The 12457-nt window shown below is 36.3% G+C and overlaps 1 protein-coding gene across 3 annotated transcripts; it reads left to right on the top strand.

Moving 5' to 3' along the window:
* The first annotated feature begins 390 nt into the window (after positions 1–390).
* LOC107950212 (DExH-box ATP-dependent RNA helicase DExH11) lies at positions 391–12363 on the top strand. 3 transcript variants are annotated; one of them, XM_041108264.1, is made up of 23 exons: positions 391–715; positions 874–1131; positions 1319–1579; positions 1676–1744; positions 1977–2052; positions 2903–3066; positions 3190–3297; positions 3963–4064; positions 4255–4455; positions 4597–4707; positions 5080–5147; positions 5356–5737; positions 6421–6576; positions 6657–6767; positions 6984–7037; positions 7379–7636; positions 8377–8486; positions 9067–9220; positions 9890–10355; positions 10851–11065; positions 11180–11418; positions 11855–11981; positions 12070–12363. In XM_041108264.1, exons 1-23 carry the CDS (start codon positions 581–583, stop codon positions 12280–12282), a joined length of 4038 nt encoding a protein of 1345 aa, XP_040964198.1. In that variant the 5' UTR covers positions 391–580; the 3' UTR covers positions 12283–12363. The 3 variants fall into 3 exon arrangements, with proteins under 3 accessions (XP_040964198.1, XP_016740517.2, XP_016740516.2); XM_016885028.2 differs by having other exon boundaries at positions 393–715; positions 2915–3066; XM_016885027.2 differs by having other exon boundaries at positions 393–715; positions 2900–3066.
* The last annotated feature ends 94 nt before the right edge of the window (positions 12364–12457 follow it).

Below are 12457 nucleotides of genomic sequence, written 5' to 3'. Positions count from 1 at the left end.
TATTAAATAAACTAAAACTTAAACTAACTCAAACTTGAAAATTTGTACGAATTTAAAATAATTTGAATCTAAGCTTTTCAAACATGAAATTATTAGAATTCAAAATTATAGCATAAAATATCTTTTAAATAAAACAAATTAATAATTCAAACTTGAATTAATCAAAAGTTAAACTAACTCAAACTTAAAGCAATATGAATTTTAAATAATTTGAACCCAAAATTATTCAAATTCGGAATTAGTAACAACTAATCCAAAACTGTTAATTGAAAAATCCAATCCCTAAATTCAAATAGCACAAAATCCAAAACAACCTCAAAGTTATCTGATTCATGAGATAACCAAAACTAAAATATTAATTTCACACCTAATAAGTTTTGAATTCATAGCAGCCAAACAAGGCCCCAAGGTCCCAAACTCTGCTCAATGCACGCACACACACAAGCCAGCCCGCACTCAGAAAATTATGCTTTCCCTTGTCTGACTTTACTCGAAACCCGCGAAAAAGCTTTCGAATCAAAATCACACATTAAAGCGCCCTACAAAACGTTCAATTCCCGGAACATCTCACCAACGGCAAATGAAACCGATCCAAGCAGCAAACGGGTTCAGTTTCCGAGTCGGATTCTCCGGCTACAGCGGCCACCTCAGAGTCGAGCCTCTCTACACCGAGGAGCGTGATAACCCTATCAAATCCCTCCCCGACTTTGTTCTTGTAAGTTCCTTCTTTTCACTTATATCATATTCAAACAGCTAACAATTGTTTGGATTTTACATTCCTTTAACTGTTGTGGAGAAGGTTTAAGTTCAGAGTTGCTTTGCCGGTGTCTAGGGTTTCGTAGTAACCTCTTTAAATATATATTTGTGTTTCAGCCACCTGCGTTTCCGACGGAAACACCTGAATCGATTGAGGAGCACATAAAGGAGAAATATCTTTTGCCAAGATTAGACGAGGATGCTTTCTCTCCTGAAAAAGCTGGAAAGCAATGGGATTTTGACTGGTTTGCCAGGGCAAAAATACCATTGGAGCCATCAATGCCAAGAGCTATAATGGTTCCAGTTTGGGAATTACCTTTCAGACGGTGTAAGGAGGGATCAACTGAAGGAAAGTGGGAGCCTAATTCAACGCAGGTAGGATTTGCATTTGCTACTATTATATTTTGTATGCATTCCCTTGAGAAAGTAAAACCAAAAAAAGGGCTTATTCTACACTTCAGTTTTTGTCCCCTTTTTTATGGTTTTGACATTGACCAGTGGTATAGGATTATTTCTCTATTTATTTCATTAATAAGTAGAGCTGGAATCTTATATTGTTTAGGTGGACGTATCAGACATAATAGTTGGAGGTGAAACTCGTGGGTCCTTTCCACGAGCGTCTAATGGTGCAGCCAATGATATTGTGAGAGGAAGCATTAATAACCGCCCTTTTCGTCCAGGAGGCTTGGAGGATCAATCTTTAGAGAGGATATTTCCTTATGGTGCATCTAATGGTGAGTGGGTTCGTGAAGTGCTAAATGGTGGTCCTGCTCAGACAATTCCTCCAGGCTTTAAGCAAGGATTAAAACTTGGTGATCTTATGGTGATCTTCTAATTAAACCATTGAACTTGAATTTATTTTCCTTTTAGATCATAGCTTTTTCCTGTTCCTAATTCTTTTGCATCTCCAATTCGAAAGTCACATCCTTGCTCATGGAATGTTTACAAGGACCAAAGTGCACCTGATGACACATCAGTTGGAAATTTGGTTAGTCTTCTCCATTGCTGTATTCTAATCCCCTTGAAACTACTACCAGTCTATTTGTTATTGGACTTTGTTTTGCATGTATAGTGTCTGGACTGAATGAATTTCAACCTGGTGTATCTCATGAAAATAATACAAGTATTATATATATGATGTGAGTTTCCCAAAAACATTTATGAAAATCATTACATGTCTTATGTATAATCCGTTCCTTGCATCTTCATGGTGTTTGCAGAGTGAGTTGTCTGTACAATTTGATGACTTGTTCAAGAAAGCTTGGGAAGAGGATGTTGTAGAACTTGACAAAGATGGTATGCATCACTCAAACTATGTTCTCTTCATTTGTGCAGATATTTGTAAAGTTGTGGTCTCATGGGCAAAAAAGTATGAAAGTACTTGAAGAGCTTTTTCTTGCTTTTGTTGGGCTAATGAAAAACAAACTGTATCTAACTATCTATGCATGATTGAGATTTAGTTGCCATTAGAGAAGCGTTCATGCATTATTCTTCTTTTATTTTTTCTGGGCTGCGGGTGGCAAAGTTAGCAGATGATAGTAATAGGTCTTTTCATGATCTCGGAAACCGACTTGTGGTGGTGCATCATGGTTGTTCTAGATCTGGAGGTTGCCTACTTGCTAAAAAAGTTCTAACCCTTTTGACAATTGTGGATTGTATATTCACTCGAATTCATTTGGGCAAATGCTTGAAAAAAAACCCTATATTGTTATCATGAGAGGAATTTTGTATATGTAATCAAGATATTTTTATTTTATTTTATTTGGAATGACATTAAGTTGCTTGTGGTTGTCACAATCCTTTGGATCCTTTTAACAGTTGGGTACTCTATTTGAATCTGCCTTGGAAAAAAAAAAGTGCTGGGCCATGTGCTAAAGAGTGACCTTTCTCAATATATATGACCCTGCCCCTTTAGAAGACAAGTTGTCAATTGAACATCTTGCTTTTTTCCATTTTGGCTTGCTAGTCTACCCATGTAAGAATGCTGTGAACTTTTAACCTATGAATGAAAATTTCACTTCCATTTTACTCATGTTCAAACATGATTTGCAAGCTAGAGTCCAAGAATATTTGTTTGATTGATATATTTTGTTCCCTCTTATTTGTTCATGTAATCCATTGGTTTTGTTGCTAACTTGTATAGAAGGGCATTCAACAGAATCAGATTCTGTTAAGTCAGAAGCTGAAGCCAACCAAGTTGATGTTCTCAACACTCTTGATACTGGATCATCTGCTTTGGATGAGATTTTGTCAGTTGAAGCTGAAAAAGTAGATAATGGCAGGGATAAGGGTGGTCAGCAACAAAAGGAGGTAAAGTAGTTGAGAAAGCAGTTTCCAACATCTTGTCACATATGGAACACTCCCTTCCTGTGCAACCCTTATTATTTGATTACCTTTTGGCAATGATTTGTTACTTAAACCATTCATTTACAGGCTTGGGCTGTTAGTGGAGGTAGTGAGTGGATTGCTGATCAGTTTTATGAACTAGTTCCTGACATGGCAATTGAGTTTCCTTTTGAGTTGGATACATTCCAGAAGGAGGTACCTACCTTGAAATTGATTTATCATTTGATTGAAATAGAATTATTATGGTTAGGGTAGAAAATGATGTTTCCATACTTCTGAAAATAATTGATCCTTTAACTTCTAATAAAAATGGATTCTTTTACATGATTCATATTCTACTAAGAATCTTTTCTTTAGTGGATCCTGTCTGGTCAAGTGATCCAAAGTACATCTAAATGTCAATGCCATCCTTTTGGTTTTTTTTATTGCTCAAGCTTGTACACTGCTAAAGTGTAATATCTCTGTTGCACTCTTCTCCCCATTTACAAAGCATTGAGCAGTGCCCTTCTACAGTTTTACCTGATTGGATTAATTTTTGTTTTTTCCATTTTTGAGTGCTTGATGTATTCTGTTTATTTGACATTTTGATTTGAATATCTCTTGAACTGAATAGAAATAGTTTTTCATAAGTGCTTCAAAGAATTCCTTCTTTCTTTGGAGTTTGTTTCTATTAGTACATGTGGATAATATAATTGCCTTAAGTTCATCCACTTATAAAACCTTTGTATGGGTTGCTTCTCTCTCTCTTTTCCCCCCCAGCTTATGACTTGCAGTCTGTTTTGCCTACAAGGACATCTCTTTATCTTCTATAACAAACTGCTCACATTAATATTTTGACTTTTTTTTGGTGATGATTACAGGCTATTTATTATCTGGAAAAGGGGGAATCTGTTTTTGTGGCGGCACATACATCTGCTGGAAAGACAGTTGTAGCAGAATATGCATTTGCTTTGGCATCAAAAGTACGTTAATTATTTTGGTTTTTGCTTGTAAATCTATAGACGTTTTAATTTTTTGTTAGCTGGAGATGTGACAAATTGCTCACATTGATTAAGAACCTCAGGCCATATCTTTTTTATTTTCAAGTTTCTGAAGTTCTATGCCGAATTTGGGTTAGTTTCAAGATTTTTGATAGGTTTTCTTGTCATGCAGCATTGCACTAGAGCTGTGTATACTGCTCCAATTAAAACAATCAGCAACCAGAAGTATAGAGATTTCTGTGGGAAGTTTGATGTTGGCCTTCTCACAGGTGATGTTAGTTTGAGACCAGAGGCTTCTTGTCTCATCATGACAACTGAAATCTTAAGGTCAATGCTTTATCGAGGTGCAGATATTATTCGCGATATTGAATGGGTAAAGGGATTGCTTTTTGTAGCATTACTTTACATAGTAGTTTGATTACTTTTGGTGCTGAACGCTCTTGTTAGTTCTTTTCTCTAATTTGTGAACATTATATTTAAGATGTTGCTTTCTGTTGTGACTATATAAATGTAGGTTATATTTGATGAGGTGCACTATGTGAATGATGTTGAAAGAGGTGTGGTTTGGGAAGAAGTCATAATCATGCTTCCAAGGCATATTAATATCATCCTCCTTTCAGCCACGGTACTTTCTCCTCTAGCATTAGAGTTCCCTATAAGCTTAGTGGTTGTATGTGTTACAAACTTGGAACTTTTACACCTTTCTTTTGGGATCCTCTATCTTGAATAGTGGAGAGAGAATTTCGGTGACTGGGAAAAGCACCCTGTACTGTTTGCCTGATGAAACCTGATACTATTGGTGATGAACATCAGCAATAAATTATAATCTTGATGAGTTCCCTCTTGTGGCTTTAAAAAATTAACAATTAAAACGACCATTCTTGACGTTTCTATTCGGTTCTTTAATACATTTTGTTTCTTTAATAAAAAATTCCATTCTTTGTTTATCTTTATACCTCAATTTGACATCCTGATGTCAGTGTAAAATAATATATAGGTGCCTAATACAATTGAGTTTGCTGATTGGATTGGTCGCACAAAGCAAAAGAAAATTCGTGTCACTGGGTAAGTAGTAAATCTCTGTTCATGGCTGAAGCTAGATGTATCACTAGTTTTTTTGCCGTTCCAAACTATTGGTATTCACTTATTTCCTTTGCTCCTGCCTTCTTTGGTTTCTTTTTTGCTGAAAATTTTAGATACTGCTGAAAAGATCTATGCTATCCATAAGGGTTAACTTCTGACACTAGCTTCCTGTTGGATATTCCATTTTCAGAACAACAAAAAGACCAGTCCCACTGGAGCATTGCCTGTTTTATTCTGGAGAACTTTACAAAATATGTGAGAGAGAAGATTTTATACCTCAGGGACTGAAGGCTGCTAAAGATGCTTACAAGAAAAAGAATTCCAGTGCAACTAGTGGTGGGACTGGTTCATATAGTGGATCTTCTACAGTTCAGGATGGGGCTAGAGGTCAGAAACGTGAACCTTTTAACCGAGGGAAACAAAATAAGCATTCTGGTCCCCAAACTTTTGGGAATTATACTGGAACTGGTTGGGGGAATCAAAGTAATGGAGGTGGCCAGAATAGTTGGGGCTCTAGGAGAACAACTTGGTTGATGCTTATTGACAAGCTTTCAAAGAAGTCACTATTACCTGTAAGTTTCATTGTACTATCATTTTGCATATGTTCTTTAACTGTGCAGCATATTTGGTTTAGTTTGTATTTTAAAAAGATGATAATGACTTCTCAGTTGGCTTCTTTGTTTCTCCTGTCTTAAACAAGAAATGGAATGCAAAACACAACAATTTAAAAGAGACTAACAACTTACAAAAAAAACTTCTAGAAGCAACAAAGAGGCAAAGACTGCTGTCAGATATATATCTGCAGTATTGTTCATTTCTGATATATAAACGCTTTTTTTAATGGGATTATATTTCAGTTCTAATAACTGCCACAAAACTTGCAATGTTCACTGCAATCGACCTTCTTCGAGAAGCAATAAAGTGGCAAAGAATAGGAAAAAAGTGCTGCCAGATATATCTCAGCAGTATTGTTGATTACTAATATATATTTCTTGATCTCAGTGACTGTTTTAAGTGGACATCACTTTCTGGTGATCACATCTGAGAAACAATAAGTCTGGGGTGTGCATGCTACTTTTATGTTCATCCTTAATCAATGCACTTTTGCATTGCCAATTTTACCAGGACTGTTTGAATTTATTCCCTAGATGCCTTCATTAGTTATCAAAAATGTTTACAGAACCACACAATGTTTCTTCTTCCCCACATTTTTACCCCTTCTTTCTTAACAGTTTTACTATTACCAATTATGTAGGTGGTTATATTTGGTTTCTCAAAGAATCAATGTGATAAATCTGCTGACAGCATCTCAGGAACTGACCTCACTAGTAGTTCTGAGAAAAGTGAGATTCGAGTTTTTTGTGATAAAGCTTTTTCACGGCTGAAGGGATCTGATCGTAACTTGCCCCAGGTTTCATATTCTACATATTCAATTTTTACTTTTGTATAAATCCGTTTTATTTCAGAAGTTCTAATTTGATTGAGATGTAGGTTGTCAGAGTTCAGAACCTTCTTTACAGGGGAATTGGTGTACATCATGCAGGTTTGCTTCCAATTGTTAAGGAAGTTGTTGAGATGCTCTTCTGTCGAGGTGTGATTAAGGTAAAAGCAGTCAAGTGCTGTACTGGTTTGATGCAGCATAAGATCCACATTTTATTGCTTGGCTTTCAAAATGATGCTGCATTTTGTGTTTGTAGGAATCTATTTTGGAGCCTATCTTGGTTTGATGTTATTAGGAGTTTGTTTTAGCTTGTATTTTGCTTTCTTTTGGATAGTTTAGATGGGCAAATTTGTAATTGCTTGTTATTTTTGTTGTAGGTTTTGTTTTCAACAGAGACATTTGCAATGGGGGTTAATGCTCCAGCCAGAACGGTGAGTAATATTTGATGTTGTCCTATTGGTGCCAAATAGGATTGCAGTTACATATTGCATAGCCTGGACTGCCATCTTGGGTTGCTTAATTAGATGGACTCAAGACTGAGTTTGTCTATTCCAACTTTTGCATGGAATATGAGCCTACAAATTGTTATTTTGCACAAGATGTCCTCTCTTTTTGTTCTTGTATTTTATTATTGCCAAATGCTAATATGTGCTTTTACACAAATTAGCACGTTTTGTTATAGAAGCATAAGTCTTCTTTAACCTATGCATATTGGAATACTTCTATATGCTTTCTTTAATGTGATTTTGACTTGAATTAAGATTTTTTGAAGGTTGTATTTGATACATTAAGGAAGTTTGATGGCAAGGAATTTAGACCAGTGCTTCCTGGGGAATACACTCAAATGGCAGGTCGTGCTGGCAGAAGAGGACTTGATAAAATTGGTACAGTTATTGTGATGTGTCGTGATGAAATCCCTGAAGAGAGTGATTTGAAACATGTTATAACTGGAACTCCAACTAAGCTTGAATCTCAATTCCGGTTGACATACATCATGATCCTGCATCTCCTTCGTGTCGAAGAACTGAAGGTACTTCATAGTTTTGGAGTGAACAGGAACTATTTATCCACTGCATGACTGTTTCAGTTTTTGCTGGGCATGGATGAGTGACTTTTTTAAATATAGGATATTGCACATCTTCGATTTTTTTTATTCACGCTCCATGATCTCTAGTATATTATGGTTTAGTTTTAGCGGCTTTCCTTGATTTTCATTTTTCTTTTCTTCTGTGAGGTTGATATTTGATTTGATATAAACCCCTTTTGGGTTCTGTTTAGACCTTGTGCAAGTTGGGGGGGGGGGTTTCTCCTTTTTTTGGGGCTGGTGTGTTTATTAACGACAGTAATGAGGATACTTATCAGTAACTTGTATATTTTTTTTTAAATATTGAAACAGGAACTTATATTACTAATGAACAAAAGAACAGTCAATCTCTTTTTGCGTTAGAAAACTAGACAGTAACATGCTTTTTATGACCTGGTGAAATAGTTTGTCACTCTTTAAGGCTAGATGTTAGGTTCTTTTAATACTAACCCTAGAATATTGTTGACAGTAACATGCTTGGCCTCAGCTTTTAGGCATGTTGGGTCCAAAGGATCTAATTTAACCTTGCATAGTAAAAAAATTGGTGCTCTCTTATCTGTGGGCATGTACTGATCTTTAGGGATTTTATCATTTTTCCGGATAAAATACAATTATATTATACAAAGTTTAGCTTTCTGTTTGTTTACTTGCATTGATTGGAAAATATAAGTGGACTTTGATTCCAGGTAGAGGACATGTTGAAACGAAGTTTTGCTGAATTTCATGCTCAGAAGAAACTTCCAGAGCAACAGCAACTACTATTGCGAAAGCTTGCACAGCCAAAGAAAACTATAGAGTAAGTGTTTGCATGGTAAAAACTTGATTGCCAACATGTCTGTGAGGTTTGAATGTTTTCCTCCCACAAAATATGCTTTTGTTACTTGTGTTAGTGCACATTTTGGTAGTTCAGCTGTTTTATAAACTGATACTAATCTAACTGTACTGTTTCTGTTCTGTGATTTGACCAGTTCTATATTTGGGGATTATACTGCATTGGTCATAAATCCTGTGTTGCATGTTAAACTATTTTTCTTAGTGCTGAAAGTAGCATAGAAAGACAAACAGTTATGATTCATAAAGTGGTTACAGTTTTGATTCTTGCTGTAATTTCAATGGCATTCTATGAAAAGGAATCCAAGTCATTTACATTTTGACTTCTGATGTAAGTAGCATTATCATAATGCACTCATTTGAAATCATTTTTGAAGTCTAATAATTGGTGTATGGCTTTCAGCATTATCTCTTTGTCTATAGCTCTTTTCATGGTTGATATTTATCCTCATTTTTAATTGTCACAATTTGCATGTATAATTAAGGTTCAGCTCTTTTGAAGTTTGGTATTTATCCTCACTTTAAAAGTCTCCATTTGCTTGTAGATGTATTAAAGGTGAACCAGCAATTGAAGAGTACTATGAGATGCATACTGAAGCTGAGGAACACAGTGAACAGATAATAAAAGCTGTCATGCAGTCTTCTGTAGCCAAACAATATCTTACACCAGGGAGAGTGGTTGTGGTCAAATCTCAGTCAGTGAGTTCTTTCAATTTAGTTCTTTTCATGTTTGAGTCAATCATAGTTAGGTGCTTCACTGTTTGTTATGCTCTTGTAACCTCTGTCAAGAACATATATTTAGAGAATGATGCTTTACTTCTGACCGAAGGAAGCTTGTCTCTGTCAGTATTAAAGCATTGGTTTTAGGGCCAAGTTTCATTGTTCATGCAGCTGAAAGTTGGTTCACTAAGAATTTCTCATGTATCTTTCCCCTCCCCATCAAACCAAGAGAAATTTTGTCTTGTGCACTTATTGTCTTGATGATTATCATCCTACTTGGAGCTTATATTGTTTGGAATTTTTTTCCTATAAGATGCATAATTTTTGCAACCTTTGAAGCAGAGAATGAACTAATCATACAATAAAAAGCTGGTTGATTTTCAGCATAGTCCTTTATGCTTCTTCTACATGAACTCACATGAGGAGAAAGTGAAATTAAAATGCAGTCATTTTGATTTTGTGGAATGTTCTTTCCACCTGTATAGTTTACTGCCGCTACAGCATTCTATGCCATATTTAGGTTTGGTTTTGCTGTTATCTCTTGTTTGAGAGTCTTGTTTAAGTGTCTTACTCACATTGAACCATCTAAGGTGGAGCCTTTTTCATTTTTAGTCATGGATACTAAATTTATGCACTTAAAATTGACAGGCCCAGGACCATTTACTAGGAGTTGTCCTGAAATCACCTCCTGCCAATAACAAACCATATATTGTGCTACTTCTTAAACCTGATGTGCCATCAATGACTCAAAGTCCCTCAGACAGAAGTAACTTGCAAGACAAGAAAGGTGCCGACTTCCATCAAGGTTATGTGCTGCTACCAAAATCCAAGCGTGGTCTTGAAGAAGATTACCGCATATCTGCTGGTCCACGTAAAGGTTCAGGTATCATCAACATAACACTGCCACACCGTGGTGCTGCTGCAGGAGTGACTTTTGAGGTCAGAGAAGCTGAAAATACAGAATTCTTATGTATATGCAATAGCAAGATAAAATTGGACCTACCTGGACTTCTTGAATTTGTTAGCAATCCCGCTTTCTCCCACACAGTTCAGCAGCTCTTGAAATTGAAGTCTAATGGAAACAAATATCCTCCTGCCTTAGATCCACTTAAAGGTATGGATGTTATTTTATCCTTCGGAATGTTGACATTTGGGGTGAATTTAGCTGCATTTCTTCCTTTTGATAGTTTCTTAGAGTTGCAAATGAAGCTAGGACGCTCAGCAACTTGCATGCTCTGCTTTAGCTATGAGATATGTTATTGTACATGTTCTCAGAAACTTAGAAATACCGACAAGCACTTTTGCAGCTTTGTTGACTTAGGACAATGATAGTGTTTCAGCAGATCTGAGGTGAAAACAATTAAAACACGAGGCCTCTTGCTAGTTGCTCTCTGTTTCTCATAGGTTATTTTCCCTACCTAGCGGACACAATGATTTCCAGCATTTAGGATAATGATTCTCATTGAGGGTTTCTTTTAAGCCTCGTCTACTAACTCCGTTTTGCTTTTCTTTCACTAAGTATGCTCCTTTTGATGTTGTGATCTGTGGTCATGGTTTAGGATTTTCTGTTAATCAAAAGAGACCTTTCTAATAGTAATTCTTTTCTCAGATCTAAAATTGAAAGACATGGATCTCATTAAAGCATACGACAAATGGACCCATCTACTGCAGAAAATGTCAGAGAACAAATGCCATGAATGTATAAAATTGGAGGAGCACATTAAGTTAGCCAAAGAAATTAAGAAGCATAAAGAGGAAGTTAACGCTCTTCAATTTGAACTGTCTAACGAAGCACTCCAACAGATGCCAGAATTTCAGGGCCGGGTATGCCCTTGCAATGTGCATATATCTTAGGCCATTCTTCTGCTATGAATAAGATGGATTTTCTGATTTGGATATTTATTTAGCATCTTTTATAACACTTAAAGCTTCTTGCAGATTGATATTCTGAAAGAAATTGGTTATATAGATGAAGACCTTGTGGTTCAAATAAAAGGTCGTGTTGCCTGTGAGATGAATTCAGGGGAGGAATTGATATGCACTGAATGTTTATTTGAGAATCAACTTGATGACCTTGAACCCGAAGAGGCAGTGGCTTTAATGTCTGCCTTCGTGTTTCAGCAAAAGAATACTTCCGAACCTTCTCTTACATCCAAACTCTCTCAGGCCAAACAAAGGTTATCTTCATCTCCATTTTCTCTTTGTGCATGTGAAGTCTTGCATGAAGTTTATTTTGCAGAGATTATTTTGCTAAATATTCTCATTGCAATTCTGATGTAATAAATGTGTCAGTTTTATGCTTGAAATTTCTTTTACAATATTGGTTTGCTTAATATCCCCAACACATACGAAAGTACATAAGAGCTAAGTTGTGCTTCAGCTGGTGTCCTTGCAAGAAATTATAGATAGCACTTCTGAGTCATTATTGACACTTAGATTGAATCAAGGGTTCTGTTGACTGAACCACAGCTGGAGTGGCAAAGGACTTGTGTTTAAATATTGGGTCAATCCCTGGATAACCCCTACCCCTTATTTTAAAAAAGAAAAGCTTCCATCTGTTCATTCCTTGCCTTGATATGGTGAGAATTTAACCTGGATAATTTTTTCCTCCAGGTTGTATGACACAGCTATAAGACTTGGTAACCTTCAAGCAGAGTTCAAATTACCAATAACGCCCGAGGAGTATGCACAAGAAAATCTCAAGTTCGGTCTTGTTGAAGTGGTGTACGAATGGGCAAAGGTTTCATAACTTAAGCATGCTGAGTAGACCTTGATCTGGGTTTTAGTTTGTCATCCTAATATATAATTATATATCCTCCTTGTTGCAGGGAACCCCGTTTGCAGATATTTGTGAGCTCACAGATGTTCCTGAAGGCCTTATAGTGCGAACAATAGTCAGGCTGGATGAGACCTGTCGCGAATTCAAAACTGCCGCAGCTATAATGGGTAATTCATCGCTTTACAAGAAAATGGAATCTGCTTCCAATGCCATAAAACGTGATATCGTTTTCGCGGCTAGTTTGTACATTACTGGAGTGTGATATGTATATTGTTCTGTGATTAATGATTCTGACATAGTTAAGTAGATAGATCCTTAATCAAAACGATTTTTAACCATTTTACCTTGGTTCTAGAAGCCTACATATTGAGATTTATTTCCCTTTCAGATCAGGATACCATTGACCTAGTTCGCACGACCTTTTTTCCAACTTTGAT

This window comes from Gossypium hirsutum, chromosome A03 (assembly GCF_007990345.1).
Source record: "Gossypium hirsutum isolate 1008001.06 chromosome A03, Gossypium_hirsutum_v2.1, whole genome shotgun sequence".
Classification (NCBI taxonomy): domain Eukaryota; kingdom Viridiplantae; phylum Streptophyta; class Magnoliopsida; order Malvales; family Malvaceae; genus Gossypium; species Gossypium hirsutum.
Note: the sequence above shows the minus strand (reverse complement) of the source record. Positions and strands in the feature narration are given on the sequence as shown.